Source organism: Asparagus officinalis, chromosome 2, assembly GCF_001876935.1.
Source record: "Asparagus officinalis chromosome 2, Aspof.V1, whole genome shotgun sequence".
Lineage (NCBI taxonomy): Eukaryota > Viridiplantae > Streptophyta > Magnoliopsida > Asparagales > Asparagaceae > Asparagus > Asparagus officinalis.
In genome coordinates this window covers 68,065,607-68,087,512 of record NC_033795.1, presented here as the reverse complement: position 1 = coordinate 68,087,512, position 21,906 = coordinate 68,065,607, and the positions used below count along the sequence as shown (strand labels likewise).

Genomic DNA, 21,906 nt, shown 5'->3' with positions numbered 1-21,906 from the left:
ATTTTTATCCTTACTAATGCTATATTTAGCAGTTTTACCCGGGCATTAAACTGTTGCGAAATTTGAAATGTTGGATGGTTGAACACAACATACTATCAGGCACAGCTTTAGGCAAATAATGTTACAGACAGCCCATTGTGGTGATGATATTTGAACAGATAACATTACAGACAGCTCGTTACTCCACTAAACATGGATCATATAGTGTAGTCCACTAAACATGGATCATATAGTGTAGTCCACACAAACAGATGTGTACAAGTATCCTGTTTTCCTAAAAGAAATTTACCATGTCAGACACTGTAGGACAGTTCACCACGTTCTAGGTAACATGTAAATCTACACATGCATGCAGGCCTATGGATGATCGTACGCTTGTGTTCGTGTGTATTTGATGGTGGGAGAGAGGGCAGAGAGGCAGGATATGCATAGAAAAAGCAATTTGGATCAGTATATGCATCATGAAAAACCCAGAAATACTGTATTCATTAGCAAAATCTACTTTAACAAATTCTCAACACAAGATTTATCCACATTATTTTTAGGTATTCTATTATTCCAGTCCAACACAATCATGTTTTCTTTGCTTCATGGATAATTTAGTTCTTCATGCGGCACACACATTGAAAGAAAAATTAAAAACCACCATAAGATCGTCAAAGGAGTGAAAGAGTTTAACTCATGATTTCACTTATTTGGAAGGTGAATCCGACCAGATACCTTGATATCTGATTCTAATCTGCAACTATTATCTGTTACTGCAATCTGCTCTGATGACACAAGAAAGTAGTATATGTGTTTGATATGACTTGATATTATCTGACATCAGATAATGTCTAAATCAGCCAAAAGATTCAAGCATATGAAAGAATTTTTAGAAGTATCAACAATCTAACACTATACGTTCATAGGAAACTCAGAGTGTAACTATTTAATCTACAAACATGAAGCACTTGTAAATTATTATGTATACAACAACATTGACATATAAATCATCCGTTACGGCCCAATTACCAGATTAGTATTGTTTGTACACTCCTTTTGTCAGTTGTGGATATCTTTTCCTAGCTCCGACAATACTTTGGTATTGTTTTTGAGCCAAAGGTGCAATTTAACCCATAACTTCGCCTCTAGGGGAAAAAAAGCGTGAAACCTCTTCTCCTAGCAGTTTTCGGTCTTCCAAGTTTTCTCTTCACTATATTTGAAGGTAAGGTCGTTCTCTTCTTTGTTCCAAAATTTACTTACTTATAGTAGACTCAACATTCTTGCAAAACTTGGGCAGAGTTAGTATCACTATACCAATGTGCCAAATAATCTTCTGACACATTCCTCATGAATAAGATAACACTAATAACTATCACATGAGGTTTTGCGGCTTTTTTCGCCTAGCGGCAAAGTTTTAGGTCTAATTGAACATTTGGCTCAGAAAAAATACCAAAACGTCGCTTGAGCTAAAAAAATACCAAACTGATAAGAGAGGTGCACAAAAAAGACCAATGCGGTAATTTAGCCCACTTGTTACTATTATTAAAAAAGAATCTAGCTTTATGGTTGCAAACTTTTGGTGTCCTACCCATGTGAGTTGAGACTTGAGATATTTTTAAAAACCCAAAGAATGCCCTCACAATATACTTCAAAATCATGAGATTGCATACACTAAATATAAGCATATTAGATTGGACTGTAGACGTGTCTTATATAAGCAGAAGAAATATAGATTATACCATATTCTATTTGATGTAGATTATTACTATCCCTATACGCTTCACTGGATCCAGGCAGAGATTATATTCAAATATCAACTAACTCTTACTTAACGCTAATGAGAAACTTTTAAGAAGTTTTCATCATAGTAGTTTTAGTAAATACTAAAGTGAACTAGATTTTTCTTATAGATTATTATCTAGATTATTAGAATAAACACTGCTAGGATATTTAGAAAGAACATGATATTAAGTGGAACACCATAGTTTCGGATATAACTTAAGATACGCAAAACAATGAAGAATTTTGTCATGCCTCGGGCCCGCAGGTCCGTCGGTGTGGTGTAAGTTGTGGGACGTGCTGAGTGCAGTACGTTATTTGGCTCAAACCAATACCAAAATTAGCTGACCACTGCTACACTTGAGTCCTTTGATTTCACTATATAAACACTCTTATTTTCTTTAAAACAATCGATGTGGGATTATCTCTCTGGGGCCTCACAACTACTCGACGTTAAATATGCGACGTCCTCACCGCGACATGACAAGTTGATCATCCCAGTATCACTACCAGGCAATATGGATTTTATCGGTAGCTCCTACAAGATTTAGATATGGCTCCCACTGCACTCACGTTGTGTAGCACTTAGTTCTGCACTTCCCATTGGCAAATATTTATGATACCATTCGTCATGCCGAGGCTTGCAGGTCCGTCAACGTGGTATAAACCATGTAACCCACTGAGCATAGTGTGTTGTTTGACTCAAATCACTATCAAAATTGGCTAGCCAATGCTACATTGAGTCCTTTGACTTCACTATATAAACAATTTTATTTTCTTTAGGGTAATCAATGTGGGACTATCTTTTGGGGTCCTCATAAATTTTGACTTCACCACAGATGAATTCTAAAAATCCTTAGAAGGTTATTTCAAACGGTTACAAGTTTAACCCTTTAGGATCCATACTTAACATGATATTTACGAGGTTAGACTAGTCACCTCTAAACTCAAAGTTAGGAACAATGATATCAATGCATTTTCTTATGGTTCTTCATAATCCCAGTGCTAAACACTAGCTTCCAAATCATATACAGCAAGCATCTCCTTACTGTTGTGAAAACATCTACCACCACTCCACAAGCATTTGAATGATAATAAGATTAATCCGCATGCAAAGACAATGATCGCCAACATAATTTACTATATTCTTGACTTCATAGTAGTATACATGATGATGACTTTGTGATATCTTTTCTAACTCTTTCGTAATTGAAAGATGTAACCTCTTAGTTTCTGCTCTAGTTAATGCTGAAAGTGTACAAATTATTCCATGTAGGTCGTGCACCATAGCATAAATCATGCTAACAATGCACACATCAACCAATAACATATCCGTATCTAAAATATTAATAACATGTTAAGGTGTTCCTAATCAGAATGGCACATGCAAATAAAAGCAACATCAACAATAATAAAAACAACAAGAATTAAGTGATTATTTTAGAATAGCATTAGACTAAAGATATGGAGTCATTAATCTTACATCTCGGCATCATCTATAAAAATCCTCTTCTTTCAACTTTTTAAGGGTTCATCGCTAAAATAGTCATTCTTTTCTCGTACTACAAGAATACTCCAAGTATGGAGACACAAGACCTAGTTAATACTCATCATCCGTACATGTTCTCAAGGCTAGAGACACAACTTTCACTTGGGTAGGTAGATTCCATTTAGGAAAGCATCCTAAAAGTCACTTGTCACCCATGTTAATTTTCCAATAAATACTATTAAATTTTACTAAATAGATGTCTTTTTAGTAGTGAATATTGAATAATAAATCAGATATGGTTTCTTGAATAAGGTTGTTTATATGATTGGTTTTTATCCGCTTAATTATTTACACATCAACAATTAGACAAAATGATAATACGTCATAATGCAGGTTACTGAAGAAGACATTTATCCTTTGGAAGCATCATGAGAATGTTGCATAAGTACTCAAACATCCGGTAGATACTCATCTCGAATAAGTAAAGGATGAATTTTTGAAATTGTCACATCTATTTCAATTAGTAATTTGGTTTGAAGGGTTTTGCCAAGGCCTCACTCCACCCCCTAGGCCCTACGCAACATCTCTAAACCTGGCCCAATCAACTTCAAGATATAAATGATGCAACTTAGTTAAATTTTTTCATTGGTGGATTAGATGTTCTCTTTGGATAGTTTAATTATTAGGTCTCCCTCACATGTACATATAATTAAACCGGGTTACTTTATTTTCCAATCAATACACAATTTGTTTTCAATGTTAATTTAAATAGGAAGAAAAAGAATACAAGTAGCATACTAATTTTGGTTCATCATAACCCTTGATGACAGTCAAAATTAACAAATATTGTAACAGGTTATATTTAAATTTAATAGGAGAGAAACAAGATCCATATTATTTCTCTTAAGACACATCTGTAGAAAAGAAGACAGAGTGGGGACAAACATATAGAGAAGAGGTGGAGGGGAAAGGGAGAGAGTTGTGTTCTAAGATTTAACCTATTCTGGGTAGCACGGATACAGATGCGGATATGGACACGGGAGATGGCAGAATTGTAAAATGTAGGATACAAGAACAAAGTTATACATATATTTTATATTAGATCAAATATTGAAAAAAATGCCTATAATATTTGTATGTTTCTTTTTTTAACATATAATTAAGAATCAAGTTAAATCAAACCAAGAATAAGGTTTAATAACAAAAGTTTGGTTTTGATCGCATGGGATATATGATGAGTATTTTTTAAATATCTAAGTAACGAGCCTCGGTTTTCAGATTAAAAAACTAATTGGTTTTGACCCAATATTACCAAAGAAATTAGTTTAGGGCATAAGTAATAGAGAAATCTGGTTTTGCTTTGAACCACATGTGTCCATAGCTTGTTCGCGAAGAATCTGTGTCGAACAGGACACAACACCCAAAACATCGTATCCGAGTAACCTAGAACCTAATTATATATGTTATGACAAATGGAATGGTTTATCTTTTTCAAGTTTGGATTCCTTATGTTTAATACTTCTGAATCTCTATATGCTATATGATAGAATCGTTCATATTTCTGAAAAAAGTTTAAAAGCTTCTCTCTCCCTTTTAAATGACGCACACCACGATTAGATTTAAAAACCAAATGTTTATTAACTTTGTAAGTTCTAAAATGAAATATCAGTTAGATACAATTGGTTAGTTGCCAAAAAGTTTTAAGTACACATTTGTCCATAATTTTAGGATTGTCTCGTTCCTATAATCTATTTAGGAAAAGATACAATTGAATAGCTAAGAAAAAAGTTTCAAGTACATATTGTTCCGAGATTTTAAGATTGGCTCCTAAAAAGCATTAGATACATATATGTCTTTATAGTTGGATTGGGGGTTGCTGAATACCTCCTCCATGATGACACAAGACATATTTGCTCTCCTAATATCTTCCCATTAGTAAGAAACCAATTAGCATAAAAACAGAAACAGCTTCAAACCCAACTAATTTGCATGCTAGCATTTCCTTTTTTTTAAATATTATAAGCCCCTTTTAACAACACAATATGCATACTTTGTTTTAACCCCAAGGACGCTGTATTGCTTGTCTAGAAAAATAAAGATGCAGAAGTTGTGCAAAGTTCAAAAGAAATAAAACTGAATCTGTGACTCATGATGAGTTAGGCTAATTTCACCCAGACGGTGGATTTATAACTCACGGATCTCTCTCAAAAGTAGGGCCGCAAGAGCATTTTCAGCAAGTCTTAATACTGTAGTTGAGCTTCAGCACATTAACTTTTATAATTCTATTTGTTTGGCAAAAAGTTAGCTAGAGTTAATAATCCTAAGCTAACTCTCGTTGTCAAACACAGCCTAACAATGTAGTTTAAACTCGCATAAACTAATGTATTTGACAACATTGAATTTCAATGCAAAGAGTCAATCTGTGGAGTTATGACCATCTGTCTTTTTATCCAAGAAAAAACAGGATCTTTCATCGTTCATAGGACCATATACAGTACCATCCAAAATCATTCTAGGAGACCCTAATAATTCATATTAATGAGTCAACCCATACTTATCAAGATACTTGAAACTCGCTAACTTTCCCACAACTCAGAATTCGTCTTCCTCTAGCAACTCAAATTGACTCACAATCATTAGTTATGTCAACAGAAAATGTAGTATAGATATTGCCCGGTGACAAAGGTTGCAGGTTAAAGCATAAATAATGCATCATTTATAAATCCAAATTTGTAAGTATAACTAGAATCTAATAACTGATCATACATATATTTACGTTTGTAAGTGTAAACTGATGATAACTGATAGGTCAAATGTCAATTTATTGCAAGGTGATAATTTTCAAGCAAGTTAAAGTGTAAATAATGCACCATTTATGATATTTCTACATTCATAACCACTATTTGGTAATTTGTATATCAATTTATTTAAGTGTTGCTTCCATGCATTATGTTGAACTCTCTATGCATAAAAGATAACCAACAGGTTCAGCGTTAAAATATAATAGTGTCGTAAAAGAATACAAGTCTAATAAAAAGTTACAGGCTTTGTGTTTATCACAAAAAACAAATGTAGTTAGAGCAAATACATACCTTGGAGACATGCTCCAGAGTGAGTGCCTCAGGAATAATTCCTGTCCTGAGCCTGATATCCACATAACCACTGGTCCCTTGCAACGCAAAACACTGACCCGGCTCTCCAAAACTTGGCTCCAACATTTTCTTCGCATTAGAATGAATTCTACCCCGATCCTTTCCAACAGCAAACCAGTTGCTAGCTTTTCCAGAGACAAAAGGTTCTGAGTGTGCAATCACTTTAGCACCCCCGGCAGCCAATGCGTAATCCACCCTTCCAAGCCCATCCGCTGCATGCCTTTCTATCTCTTTCTCAATAATCTCTTTCGCCAAAGCCCCAATCTCATCAAGACTCACATCCTCATCATTTCCAGAAGAACCTTTCCTCTTCTTCAAGTCATTCTTAAAACTCTCAAATTCATCCTTTGTGAGCAGACCCATGTCCTTCAAATCATTTAGTGACTTGCCCAAATCCTCGGTTTTCGCGTCGAGCTTCTTTAACTCCTCCTCCAAAGCTACACTCCTCTCTTCAATTTTCTTCGCCAATTCCTTCTTCGCACTGCCAATCTCGCTCCCAATCTTCTTATCAACAACCTCAAGCTGAACCTGCAACATCTTCGCCGTCTTCTTAACAAAAGCCTCAACCTCCGAAATCCTTCCATCAGATTCCATCACAGCAAACGGGTAATTCACAGTATCCCCATTACTAAGTTTCAATATCATCTGCCCCAGCCAAAACAAGCCCACAACAAGCAAGCAGAGCTTCGTGAGAACGCTGAGCACAGTCTGCCACCTGGGCGTCTCCGATCTCGACACGTGTCTCCTCTTCCTATGGTAAGCGACAGTGGCGGTGGCCAACGGTGGCCAACCCTTTCCTCAACTCCGCCGCTTCCTTCGGCCTCTCGCCCAAATCCTTGCCGTTAACAATCGCCGATTTGTTGATTTCCGTCGAAATCTCGCCATTTGTGTTCACTGCCCTCCTCCTCGGTTCAGGAGTCGCCAGTTTTTCGTTGGACGAAGACATGGATATTGGAGCAGGAAACCCTAATTCAGAGCAGAAAGCAGCGAAATTTAAAAATGTGTGAAGAATTTGGTAGTGATAAACGGGAAATAAACCCTATTCGAAAACCCTAGAAATCAAGATCCAGAATTGGGTGGGATTGTTACCAACGGATTGGGGGAGTAAGCGGTGCTCGAGCGCCAACGGAGGAGTAATTAGGTTTTTTTTTGAAGAGAAGGGGGCTGGAAAGTTGTGTCCTTTATTTTGAATAGGACGGTAATGAAGCGTAGAAGAGCGCAATTTTAATTTGGAGAATTGTGATTAACCTCCAAACTTGTACTTATGTTTTATTATGATTTTTTTTCTTAGAAACCGCCTTTAAAAATAGAGTAATTATAAGAAAATCATCTTTTATTTTCAATTTATATATAGGTGGTTTCTGTTGCAATCAACCGTCTATTAGTCAAATTTTCACTATTAAAATAAAAAATAAGCTTAAAAATTCAAATTCAATATACTTTAGTTGTATTTAAATAAGAACTAAACACTAAAATTATCCGCCACTTATCTTGAATGTGAGTTTCTTAAAGGTAATTTAAATTTGACTAGGAGGTAGTTGATTGCAAAAAAAATAATAAAGATGGTTTATGTATAATTAAAAATAAAATGTGGTTTTTATATAATTACCCAAGTTTAATTTTAAGGTTGATTTCCAGAAAGAAAAAAAATCCCTTGGACGGTTGATATTGGGGAGAAAAATTCACACGAAGGCCCCACTTTAGATTCAAAATCAGAACCATAATGATGCAACAGTGTGTCAAAAATAATTTTGAACTTAGTTATTTTTGCATTATTCATTGTACTGATTCAGTAATTACGTAACTACATTTGCATATTTTTTACTTGACTGTACAGATTTTTATATTGGTTGAATTGATTTTTATTGAGTGTACTAGTTGTAAAACCCTTTGTATATTGGTTATTGCTTAGTGTGCGTACGCATCAAGATACATACATAAAAGCTATTATGTTACGGACATAAACACTAACATAATATGTATCATATACCAATACAAATCTCAAAAATATCTAACAAATAAAAAAAATTAGTTAGACAAAGCGCTTAGTCCACATAAACTTTTTCTTATGTTTATCGTTCAGATTTTTTTTAATGTGTATTGATTACGGATCAGATATTATGTTGAATTTATGACTTAATCTTATCCTTTTCTTTTTTGTGAATATATGAACTTATGGCGGATTTCATGATTGATTCATAATCTCATTAAATTATAGCTTTGTACAATTTGCAAATTAGATATATTTCAATAAGGTGGGAAGAAAATGCATATGTGCATTACTAGTATACATTCTATCAGAACCACATGAATGCAAGCGAGCAGGTCTCTGATGTTTAAGGGAAAGCAAGGTGTGATACGGTAATTCGCCTCTTCCCATGTGCGGCAGAGAACTGCCCACTCTTGGCATCCAACATATATGTTTTCTATAATTAATAAATAAAGATATATATTTTCTAATTCCAACATATATGTTTTCTCGGACATTCGACTACTTACAGTCTTACAGAGCTTTTCACAATGGTGCTTGACAAAAACATGCACCATGATAACACAGCAGGAAAACAGAAGAAAAAAAAATTGGACAACAAAGAAAAGAGAGGAAAGGTATGGAAGCGAGCAGAACTTCATCTTTCATTAATATGAACCATTTGATTTAACCATCAATGTACTCCTGGGACTGAATAATTCTAGTAAGTTCCTTCAAATTTGCTAAACAATGTCGAGGTCCCAAACTTTCAGCACCAATGTAATTCAGAAGTTGCTCCAAATCCTACCAAAAAGTAAAGAGCGTTAGTTACTCGCAGAAGCCGCAGGTATAGACCGAAAACAATAAGAATCTGAACGACTATAAGGTTGAAACTTTCAGATGTTCTATTTTTGCAATATTCTATTTTTGAAACTTTCAGATGTTCTATTTTTGCAATAGACCGAAAACAATAAGAATCTGAACGACAATAAGGTTGAAACTTTCAGATGTTCTGTTTTTGCTATATTCTCTTCCTTAGAAAATTAAGGCTGGATAATCCATGTAAAATTCCTATTCAACAACATACACGGCCAGAACACAATTGTAACAAGATGCTTATCTATGGGCTTCTTAATTCTTATGTTTCAATTACTCATTAATTTGTGAGGCATTCCAATAAATTTTCAAGGAAACAAGCATCCAGAAGAGTACAGGTCATCGGTATTTCATTTTACATGGATGTGGTCTATTTCTTTTAACAAAATCTTGAAACCATGATAAGGTATAATTTCTTGATTCTATCTTCCCTTTTCTTGTGTGGGGTAGAGTGGTCGGGACAATCTAATATACAGTTAAAACATGAATTATGTTATGCTTAAATTTATGATTTTATCTAAAATATATAAATGTATAGTTTTTGCAAAGGTCTCATAAGGGTTTTAAAATTTTAACTGTAATGCCTAAAATTGTGTTAATAATACTCAATTAACTAATATCTAATAGATATAATAATAAAACATGGGTCCAATGCAATAATTGGTTAGATTCAACAACAATTAAAAATCAATATTTTCAAGGTTTATCCCGATACTATGTGGAAATGTATTACTCCCTAAATTTTCACCTTCATTTCTCCCTATGTGGTCATTGAAGGTTGGCCTATTCTCTTTACATGCCTTTGTAACTTTTGACAATTTGCAAACCCACCAAGCTTCATCTTAGCAAAGCAAGCTCGCTTGACTTCCAACATATTGTGCAACTCTAATAGTCCTCTAATTACTTTAGCCAATTCAAAACATGCAATGTGAACCCAATCTCCATCAAATTATAAATTTTCATTTTGACTTTCTTCAGGTTGGCATCATGCTCAGTATTTAGATCACTCCGTAGGACATCATTATGAAGATTCCTTAATAAGTTCTTACCTTGTACCTATCATAATTCCCACCGTCTGCTCTAGGGACTCTTAAAGCAAAACTCTAAAGGTGCAATGAGGGTTGAGGATTATAATTTCACATTCAAACATGCCCCTGCATGTTGAGTGTTTTCTTTTCATTGGCCAAAACCTAGACTCAGTGCAACATTATATATATATTTTTAAAATGCTTAAATTTGTGGCTAGTTGGACTTGAACCAGTGTTGTTCTAATACCATGTTAAAGGACCCTTCCACTACATAAAAACTCTGAAATTGTGATGAGTGCTGATGGTTAGAAGTTTATTATAACATGGACTATGACAATTACCATCATCAACTTCACGATCATCCTTTGAATCCTCAAGCTGAGTCAATTCCAAATTGACAAAGATTTTGAAGATTTCTGATTGAGTTACTTTGGGTTTAAAGATGGTAGAAGACATAGATCTTGACCAGTATTTCCAACACAATGTGTTTGTTTGGATTCTCTTAGACAATTGAACATTTTTAGATAATCCTGTTCAAACATCTATTGACATCTGTCAAGCTGAATTCTCATTTAATTTTCTATAAATTTCCCAATTTGTTTTTCCTGATCCATTTGTTCTTGGATACTTGCCTCTGGGTGGAACATGTTTTCTTCCTATTCTTTGCTACCACCATTTTTCCCTAAACTGATAAAGTTAATGAAGGCTTCAAAAGAAAGGCAGCAGACGAAACAAGAAGAGAGATGATAAATATATTGAAACTAGAAGGATGCTGTGAATAATGAAAATTAAAAACATTTGATAACTTTTTGGTGTTACACCGCATGACAAGAATAAAAGTAAGAGAATGAAAGAAGAGGTGACTATGGTTTATTAAAATTTAAAAGGCATGGCCTGGTTCATCTCATACCCAAGTAAACGCAATATCTTCTAACTTAAAAGCTAATGGGCATATGATGGGAATACTTCTAAAGATTTAAGATGTCACTATCTCCATTAGTATGTCAACTAAATATATCAAAGTCAACTATGCAAAATACACTTAAGTAAGATCGATAAAGTTATATCCTGTCAGGTTAATATACAAATAATCATTACAGGACGAAGGTCAAGGAAAAAATTCATATTAGCTATAGTTAACTATAATGAATAACGGTAAGCACATTCTGATGGGGGACGGTCACTGGAAAACTTAATAGGAAGATCGTCGGAGAACTTATCGGAGGTCGATGACTGTGAGAGGTGTCCGGTTGAGATTTTGAGGAAGGAATAAATAGATCAAAGCTAATGAAACAAGAAAGATAAAGGATAAACTTGATAGGCCAGATTCACTCTCAGCGCCTAATCAAACAACGTGGCTTCACGCCTATGGAATCACTGCAAACCATTTCTCAAAACTCATATTTTATTCATCAATTCTCCCTCTCTAAAATGAAATATTACAATCCTTTTTATAGCAATAAAATAAATCCAAATTCTAATTAATAGATTTAATCAAATCCAATAAAATAAAAAATAACAACTCTAACCAAATAACTAATCCAATCCTATCCAAATATCTTAAAATCGTATCCTAAAAATCCTAACTAATCTAATCTTCTAGATGTTCTACATCACATCCTTTTAAGCAACAATTTGGTTTTTTAATGCTAACATCGAAAGCAAAGAGCTAAATTATCTCATACATCAGAACTAACTAGTTCTTAAAAATTTTACATGAAGAAACTTTATCTATTGTAATGCTTTTTTATCAGATTAATAATATTAATATGAAATAAAAATTATCACCAATTTCTAACGCTAAGCCATTTAAACTCAAGTGAAGCGGAACTCTTACAAGTTACATGCTAAGATATTGCTTTAGAAAGAAAACTAACTATAAGATGCATATAACATATCAACTAGAAACTTCACGGCTTTGCACATGTTGGATCTAGGTCAAAATATATTGACTTAAAATCGGCCTACAAAAGGACTCAAGTAAAAGAGATAACTATAATTGTTCAGTTACAAGCTACTGTTATGATATGAGACTATTGTGGCCTTGTAGGTGATGCTTTTAACAAAGAGCACAAAATTCATTTAGGGGGGGTGTTAGCCAATTGGAACATTTTTGATAGAAATGGAACAGTTTTTAGTATGGGATAATTTTTTAAAGCGGGATATTTTAGTGGGATAATTGGGAGTAAGTTTTTGAAATGAGATATTTTAGTGGGAGAATTGTTAGTATAATTAAGGATAAATTTTAATAATTAATTAGCATATAAGTCATGCATTTTGATGATAAGACTACTATGTATATATTTAAAAACTTATTATTACTAATTATTTACTTCAGTGTTAATTAGTCTTGAAGAACTATTGGATTGACTATAAGATATTATTATTATTACTTGTAATTTTTTGAATTTTTGGGACTATTATTGTCATACAAATTAGAAAAAAAGTTTTTCTTTTTGCCTCTTTCTTTTTTGATTTGCTATACATCATTCCGCCATTTCTCAATTTTAATTAATTTTTAATAAAACATGAATTTTATAAATTTTAAATTCAAATTAATTATACAATTCTAATATGTAATAAAAAAAGAAAATAACATCAAATAGAAGGTAAGAAGATGTGTGATCTCGCTTATGGTGTGCTTTGATTCTTTGAAGATGATGAAGAAATGAAATATGAAAAATAAAAAAGTAAAAAAAGAAAGTTCTAGTTTTTTACCATCTAGTTTTAATTTAAAACTTAGGACAATTTGGGAGACTAGAACTCTCTCTTTTCTACATAAATTTCATAAAAGTGGATAAAGTTTTACAATTATCCCAATTCTACTTTTTATCCGGTTCTAGTTGACTAACACTGTATAATTTTATCCAAGTTCTAGTTCCAATTGACTAACACTATAAAAATTTGTCTCACAAATTATTCCAGTTCAAATTTTGAGTTCTACTTGACTAACCCCCCTAAAAGGAATATTTGAAAAAGTTGAGCTACTCTTGTCTAAATTTCAGCATATTCATCACAATGAAAGTATTCAATGCTTGGTCACTCCTTCAAAATATCCTTCTCTATTGACTTACAATTGTTTTCTGGCCTTCATTCAAGGTTGATTAGTAACTTACTGTAAGTTAAGTTTCCCTAGATCAGGACTACCTTCAAAATTTTAAATTAATCAAGTAGGAGTATGAACCAAGAAAATGTCAGTTGATAGAGATGTCAAAATAATAGAAATGACAAGTAATTGGCAAGTCAAGGGAGCTTATAAGCTACGAGCCTACACTAGTAGAAGCATGAAGATTTGACAAAACTTAAAAGTGTTCATGCATTCTAAAAAAATAATTGATGGCTGGATACCATTACTATTTTTTTATCTTTGTTAAATAAGAATACTACACTTAGTTAAGATCCCGACAGAGTTCAGGAGCATGAGACAATGAAATGACACTTTTTATACTTAATACTGGAAAATGAATGATGACAGATGGAACACCAACCTTATTTAGCAAAAAAAGTGCATACGCTGCTCTAGTAGCATCCTGGCCTTCTAGAAAGAGGGGGAATTCTGTAGACTTTGTATTCACTCCTATGATTGAATGTGCCATCAAGTCAGATGACGCAGACTCAACTGAGGATCCGTGATCAAGTATGTATGAACGTGAACCTCCCAAGCGCAGAGGGTATCGTAGAGGAACATCTAGGTAAGATGCAATTAGAAAGACTGCCTACAGAACAAGCAAACAAAGATAGGACGAGTTAGCAAGTTATATGCCAGTGAACTCCTCAAGGAGCACGGACCATCATCTTTGCCTACAACTGTAAACCTTGTATGTAAATGTCACATGCTAGCAATCATTTATTCAAGCTGGTAGCACATTAACCACCTCCAAAAGCTCCAAAACTTACATGGGCGATATAACCAAGAACTGTTGCAGATCTCTGTATGTCCATTTTATTGCTGAAAAAACTCATTTTCTTAAGAGGAATTGCAGTTAGCTGGAGGCCTGAAATGGTTAGAGGTGATACTTGCTCAGGTTTAGACATATTTGGGAGAGATGAACCTGCTGAATCTCCTGAAAAAAATAATAGCAGTTATCTTAGCTTCTTTCAAGAAAAGCAGACAATTTATTTAGCTTCTAGTGTAAAAACTACATAAAGATGCCAGCTAGTAGAAAAAAAATAACGGATGAAACCATGCTAAAATGACAAGAGGTCCAGAAACAGGAAGGATTTCGTAATTAAAGAAATAAAATTGTATTTCAAAACCACAAATGAAGGACATTAGATAAGGACGTCATATTCTGAAAGTAAGCAGAAGTTCAATTGCTGTCCACACATTATCATACAAAAGAATAAAATAAATGATGATGCTTATACGGGATGCAAACAACAAAAAGGGTGTATGTATACCATACGTGAAACAACCAAATATATATAGCATTTGAAGCAAGGACAGTAAGTAAATGGGCGTCACACGTATGAGGTAACTAATGTTTGACTAGTTGATAAACAACCTTGTCGGTCTGCAATGACATAAGACCTTTGAATTTAATATTAACAAGTTGTGAAAGGTGATCCAAACTATTTCAAATAGATGGAAACCTATTAGTGATGCCAGGATATATCAATAAAGAAGACACATGAATTTATGTCTGTGTCTGCAAACCATGTCCTTCTTGAGAAAAATGATACACAGCAAATTTTTTTCAATCATAATCTTCCAACAAACAATAATGAGACATTTAAGGTGGTGGCAATAGGTGAGGGAAGATGGATATGAAGATAAGGGGATACAACTGCATAGACCCTATCTACAATGGTGTTATCTAAAATTTCTAATTGACCAGCATTTTTTTCAGTCCAATTTGTTGTACAAATATCCAAGGTACTTGTTCTTGCTTCCGTTGGTTAGGCAACCATTGTTAAAATAGGCAGTTAATAAATTTTAACTTGATACCAGATATTAATGGAGACACTAACATCCATTCTAGGGAGGAAAAAGAAAGGAATCAAAGATGTTCACCAGCTTTATAACCATTTTATCCAAATCGACCCATGTCAGTTCTCCACATGCATGCACCACACGCACGTGCGCGTGCATACGTACAAAGAATCAAGGTATTATCATAATGGTTGTTTACGTCAGAAAATGCAATGCAATATTACTTAGATCTCCAAAAATAAAAATGAGATTTGTTGCTTGTGAAGCTTGATCATGGGAGAGGGAGAAAGAGTACTCGACTTGTTGCTACCACGACGTGAATCAATCTTCTCTTTAGATTCATGTAAAGCTTTCACAGGATAAAGTGTAGAAACTTGAGTTATCATATATTGTTGTCTACTCCGAAGCATCTTCTGCAGCTTCTTGAGATTTCCGTGACCCCTTTTTCCAGTGAGCAACTTATTAGCTTCCTAGAGAAAAGTTCAAACAAATCGATTAAATGACATCCGCAAAAAAGACAACACTTGAACAAGTATCATATATTAGAACACAGAGAATAGATCAATGTAAGCTGATTAAATTTCCTAAAGCATAAGAAGAATAGTGCAGTAAAACTCATAGTTCATTACTTGCTAACTTACCTAAAAATATACGGTGTGTGCCACTCTTTTGGTTTAGATCTAGTTGCTTACCGTGCAAGCTTAGTTAACTACGAGAACAGTGTACTAAGCATACTAATAATATTGTAAAAATATTGAGCTAATACTAGAGCATACTAATAATATGGTAAAATTACTGAGCTACTATAGTGAAATAAACACACTAATAATCTGGCAAAAACATTGTTGCGCAATTCCCTAGACCCCCGCCGAACTGTCGAACAGTTCATGCGAACCGATTCCCAGTACATTAACGAACCGATTCCCTCCGATACACGAATTGGTTCCCTAAAATTAGCGTACCGCTTCCTAAAAACTTACTAAATGTGAGGGGATCGAAGTTGATTTACAAGTCTGTTTTTAGGCACATGCGCTTGGGATTTTTTATATGTTTTGATAATTTTATTGAAAGTAATTTTCCAGTAAATGAAAGTTATCCAAAATTAATAACTAATTCTAGATCACTATTTTCTTAACTGATGTTACTAAGAAGATTTTATCTCGGTCTATTAGTAGTTCTTCAGCTGAGAGAAATTAGAGTACTTATTCCTACATACATAGTGTGAAAAGGAATAGGCTGAACAATGATAGGGCAGATAAGTTAGTATTCATCCATTCAAACATTCGCTTCCTGTCACGATTTTGTGAGAATTACGAAGTTGGTCCATATAAAGGATGAGATATGGATCACAATAATGATAACTTAGAGGACACTTCAAGTAAGTTGGAGGAGCTTAGATGGAATTGTTTGGACACGGAATTAGCAGAAGATGCACTTGATCTTAAGGAGAAGAAAGATGCAAAATAGAAAAAAATTATTACGAGGCTGTCTAATATTTAATATTTTAAGTTTTATGTATTCAAAAACTATAAAAATGAAGTATTAAAGTATTTTGTATGAAAAAATATTGAAATGCATAATTAGTTTTCTAGTTTCTAATTTTCTACTATACACTTTGAAAAATGATAAGCGTACCCAAAAAAATTACATCGCATACTATATTGAACTTGCGTATCGAAGCAAGCTACCCCCGTCAATCCAAAATTTCAAAGTCTCAAATTGCATACTCGAATTCGTATGACAACCCGCTACGTACCGCAAACCATGTAACTATAAGTAAAAATACTGAGCTAAAATCAAGACTCAACCGCAAAACAATCTTTCAAGCTTCAAGACCTGACTTGTGAATATATTCAGAGGCCGAACTAAAGACACAACCTCAAATAAAATTAAGATTGACTTTAGGTTCAAGACCCAGTCTTCACATTTCTGGTAAATGTTCATTCAAAACAAAACCTATACGCCATATCAAAGCAAACCTAAAATTATGAAAAGGCTTGAAAACTATAATATGCTAATCCAGTCCAATCAGAGACAAGATCATCCAAACAGCTACAACTAAGTGAGATCCAGCAACAACTTTCCGAATAGTCAGAACATATGATAGCCCCCTTTATCCCCATGGTCCTCAAATGGTGACTCTCCCCCAGTTACAATATTGGCAAGATATAGAGCACCAGATCAGAAGATCCTGATCAAACTTAAATTCACAGGGCTCAAGAAAATAATATTTGAGGCTGGTGCTACATTTCTCCCAACAACCAATAAAAAAAACAATGTATCGCTTTGATCAGCAAATAGGAACATCTGCACCAGATAAAAGGGTGGAAAGTTGAAAGGGAAAAAAAGATTGAAGTCTGAATAGTGAATATTCGTGCTAGTGTAAAAGCTCTATAGCAATAATCTAAATACACCTCATAGGCTTCGCTTGCATGAGGTGGAAGAGAGGTTACTCTTCTTTCACATATGGGTCACAATTATAGTTGCTAGTTACATATTGCCTTAAGGGTTGCTCTAAAAAAATCCAACAATTGTGAAGGCAATTTTATTTGATTCGTGAAAATTTGCTACTGCGATTTGCAAAAGACAATTGTAGTTGCAGCTATTTGGTACTATGCAACTGCAACCTTTTGGTTCCCGTAGTTGCAAAAACAAAGTACTTTTCGTAAAAAAACAAGTCATCGTTACAAGAAGTGGTCCTTTTTGCAACTGCAATTACAGAAAAAACCCTTGCTCAGAAGATAAAAAGTCATAAGAAAAGCATTCTATGAATAAACAATGGCAGCTTGTCCTATTAGGAGAAATTACTCTTGTCTGGTCGGTACTTAATAAATAGCCACTTTATATTTTTTTTCCAGGCATGTTGTGTGTAGCATTTCAAGGTTTATGACATAAGTTTTAGGTGTAAGAGAACTTTTTCCCAATGTTTTAAATATCGGTTATCGGGAATTTATCGGACGGTCAAAATCTATATCGGCGTATTTATCAGAGTGACATTACCGGATGGTGATATACATAATATAATATTCTAAAATGTAATTTAACAATACTTAATAAAATATAAATAATTATGTTTAGGATCACTAACTAATGATAGAAACTCGGATCGGATTGGGTTTAAATTGCGCTGAATAGGTGCCCGTTGTCGGAAATCAAAACCCAAACTAAAGAGCAATAATTCTGATTTTTTGGCTGACAATATCAGCCAATGACTCACTTTATCAGTGCATTATCAACGATAAATATCCAAAAACAATAATAGATTTAGAATCGAACTTATCATAGTGGAAGGCCCCAAAACCGATAAATCTCTGATAATATGGGTTTATCGGCCGATATTTAAAATATTATTTTTCCCCTAGTTTTTCTTCTTCTCTGGTCATAGATTGACATGTCCAAGCATACTATGGTATTAATGCATGGATAGCAGTGGATCACGTGCATATCACATTTTTTCGTTATGGTCCAGTATTTAATTATACGAGTGTTCCATCAATTTATTCCTCATTAGAACATCATTGTTTGTATAGGTATTTGCGGCACATGTGAAATCTATGCAAAGGGTGAGTTTCTTTCCATCTAGGTAGTCTTTCTCCACCTTTGGTCCGAGTTTGGCATGTCCAAATGTGGTATCAACACATTAATATTAGTAGATCACATCCATCTCACATTCTTTCTGAATAGATACTGAACATTCATTATGGTCTATCAAGCGTGCAAGTCCACCACCAATTTACTCGTTGCTAGAACACCATTATTTGTAGCATGCTTTTATTTCTGCCTGTGATTATTGTCTTATACCATGGGTTAGTTAGTACTCAAAACTATTACATAGTAACAAAAATCACCAGTATGAACTATGGTATTAGTATTTAGGTAGAGAAAAAAAATATATGCATAGTACCAAAAGTCAAGAGTTACGGAAAAGCAAAGAAAAATAGCCACCTGGAAGTGATCTGATAAAAAAAATACTCAGAACTGAATTCATCAAAAAAATCACTGGCAAATTTATTGGTATTGCAGCTACCTGTAATTGTTGGTGTGCTGCAGAAAGGGTTTTGCCAGCAACTAATAGCATTCTGGTTTTAGTGCAAAGTTGCTCCCTTTGGCTTCCAACATCCTCTAATGTTCTCTTTGTGTACATTGACAAGTTCCCCAGTGTGAGTTTTCTGGCCTCAAGCTTTTCTCTCATGTCCTCCAGCTCATTGGACTGACGAAGATATTCTTCCCTTACCTGCTGACCAGATCGCCGCCCGCTAAGCAGAAAATTAATCAATTCAAGACCAGTGAACTACAAAGAAGAGATCTTTTTCTTTTCTAAAATAAAACAGTCTAATAAAAAGAAAAAAAAAGAGATAAATAGTTAAATACTGATACTACGTGAAATTTTTCTCCAATGTGGGGAGAGAAGGGGAAACATTGTATGAACCAAATTAGGCCTTAATTTTAAGAAAAAGGGGGAGAAGTTCATTACAAGATTGGGATACCTTTCCAAAAGTGGTCAACTATAGAACACTCCAAAAAGAATATAAGCATTCAATGAAATTTCTATAAAGGTGCTCAATTTGAATGAGGAGTTTACAAAGCCAAAAGCAGATATAACATCTCAGCGTACTCTCATTCCTCTCATATAAACGAACAATAGAGTTAAACCCTCAACCCGATTCAGCTTTTTGCATGTGGCTACTATGATTATAAGTACTTAGACCTAGTCACCACTAACTATGACCTAACTAAGAGGGTGTTTGGAAAGGCTTATTTCTTGAAGCTTACAAATTATGTTAGCTTTTGGTGGCTTTTGGCGGCTTTTGGCTCTTACATTATTATTATTATTTGGTGTAACCTCCATGGGTAGAAAAGTCATTTGTTTAGTCAAACCTAGCTTATCTATATGAGCTTAGAAGATAGTTTTTCAAAAGTTGGGGAATCCAAACTTTTTCAGTTTAGACTTAAAAACTAGCTGATTTTGGATGTTACAAAACACATATATATGAAGGGAAAAATACCTAGCTTAACAGCTACATTGACCACGAAAAATTTCCCCGAAAGCACCCTCTAAATTTCACTTGTACTCATGAAACTCAACTAGCGAGCAGGATACTTCATTCTGGAGTGCAGATTAGAGAAATTGTTCATGTTTTTTCATTCATTGCATGATTTTTAGATTATATAACTGCGTGTTTATACATGTAACCCTTTGCCCGCAGAGAATTCCATGAAATCTTTCTGCGTATGCAAAATGTATCTTCCAGATCAAATGTTATAGGCCGTAGTTAACTCGCCCCAAAAGTCTAGTTGTTAGAGGGTGGGAACTTGAATATCTAATAAGCCCACAACTTACTCATGATTTACTCAATGTGGGGCCAAATGAACCGTAATTAACATAACAGACTTCCAAAGTCCAGATGCTCGCATGGCTGGCTTTGCACTAGTCTACTAATCAAACATTGCAACCTGACGCCACGTCTTTGGTTTTGCACTAGAATAGTCCCGAACAAAGCTATAAAATTGGCATCACTACCCGCACTGCTCGCTTGCAAATGGAAAGATGGAGTTGGTAGTGAACTATTTACACCGCCTAAAAGCTATACGTTAGAGAGGGAGCCTAAATCTTTAAACGCGCAACTGAGTCCCTATTTAGTCAATATGGGATCAAATGAGCCCTTGTTACGAATTAAGAGTAACCATCGTCGCAATCATCCAGTGATTCATACAATCATTCATCACACTGCAACCTAGTATACTTATAAGGACACCAAGAACACATCTTTCCAAAAGAAAACATTAAGATTACTACTTCCGAAAACTACAAAAGATTGCACTCCTAACGACATCGCTAACCAATTATTATAACTATTAGTCAAGCCACAAGTGGCAAAATTGCACTCAGATTATCATAAAGAATCCATAAAATGACATATATTTCGTAAAAAAAAAGCCCTAGAATTGAGAAAGAGCCCTAACCTTGATAATAGCCTCGATCCTCTCGGAGAGTTCCTCCTTCTTCTCCTTAGCCTTGTTAAGTGCAGATGAGAGGCTCCAGAGACGAGCGAGCTCCTGCTGTAACTCCTCCCACTCTATGATCTTCGGGTTATCGGATCCGATGACGATCATCTCCTTCTCCTCCGAATCCGCCGGAGGCGGCGCTGCTGATGAAGCTGAATCCAGATCGATGGTGATGTGGTCGTTCTGGTTGAAGTCCATTGGAGAAGGAATTCATCGTTTTTGGGGAGTCGAGGTGAGGAGATCGGAGGAGATCATCGGCGATTCATTGATGAAATGATGCGGGTCGGGTTCAATAAGCAAAGGTAGGGATTTTGTGGTTCGTTTTAACTAATCCCTTTTTATATGTGAATGTCGTGTTGGTTTTTTTTTTTTTCCCGGTAAATCGCACTTAATAAATGCCCTCTACTTTAATCAATCGTGACCTCTCTTTTAATACCGAGCTAATAAAAGTTATTCTAAGGCATTTAACTATTATAGACAGTTACGCTAAAGTTAAATGGTATGTTTGGGAGTTATCTTAGGGAAGGAAAAGGAAGGAGAAAAATTTTCCTTCTTTCCATTTCCCTTCATTACTCCCAATTTGGGGTGTAACATTTTGGCACAAATTTCCCTCCATTCCCCTTCTCTATCCTTCTAAATGCAACTCCCAAACAAGGTTAAAATTACATTTATTTTCCCCTCCTTCTCTC

The 21,906-nt window shown here is 34.6% G+C and overlaps 2 protein-coding genes across 3 annotated transcripts in view; both read right to left on the bottom strand.

The window, feature by feature from the left end:
* The window catches only part of LOC109831566 (protein SAD1/UNC-84 domain protein 2-like), an 8,912-nt gene extending 1,290 nt beyond the window's left edge, over positions 1–7,622 (bottom strand). The window contains 3 exon segments of the mRNA XM_020398910.1: positions 6,346–7,198; positions 7,200–7,371; positions 7,495–7,622. Coding sequence (XP_020254499.1) covers positions 6,346–7,198; positions 7,200–7,351 — 1,005 coding nt within the window. The 5' untranslated portion in view covers positions 7,352–7,371; positions 7,495–7,622.
* On the bottom strand, positions 8,842–21,537 carry LOC109831565 (UV radiation resistance-associated gene protein). Of its 2 annotated transcripts, none has more exons than XM_020398908.1 (6): positions 21,176–21,537; positions 19,239–19,448; positions 15,507–15,681; positions 14,176–14,342; positions 13,767–13,994; positions 8,842–9,178 (listed from the first exon to the last, which is right to left on the bottom strand). In XM_020398908.1, the coding sequence occupies exons 1-6, from the start codon at positions 21,413–21,415 to the stop codon at positions 9,062–9,064; spliced, it is 1,137 nt and encodes a 378-aa protein (XP_020254497.1). In that variant the 5' UTR covers positions 21,416–21,537; the 3' UTR covers positions 8,842–9,061. The 2 variants fall into 2 exon arrangements, with proteins under 2 accessions (XP_020254497.1, XP_020254498.1); XM_020398909.1 differs by having other exon boundaries at positions 19,239–19,445.

Excerpts from the sequence above, each read along its gene's own strand:
- LOC109831565 (XM_020398908.1), bottom strand. The coding sequence starts at position 21,415 with ATGGACTTCAACCAGAACGACCACATCACCATCGATCTGGATTCAGCT. Across the intron at positions 14,343-15,506 it reads TCGTGGTAGCAACAAGTCGA|GAGATTCAGCAGGTTCATCT; the intron begins GTACTCTTTCTC and ends TATTTTTTTCAG. Across the intron at positions 9,179-13,766 it reads CACTTTTTTTGCTAAATAAG|GATTTGGAGCAACTTCTGAA; the intron begins GTTGGTGTTCCA and ends ACTTTTTGGTAG.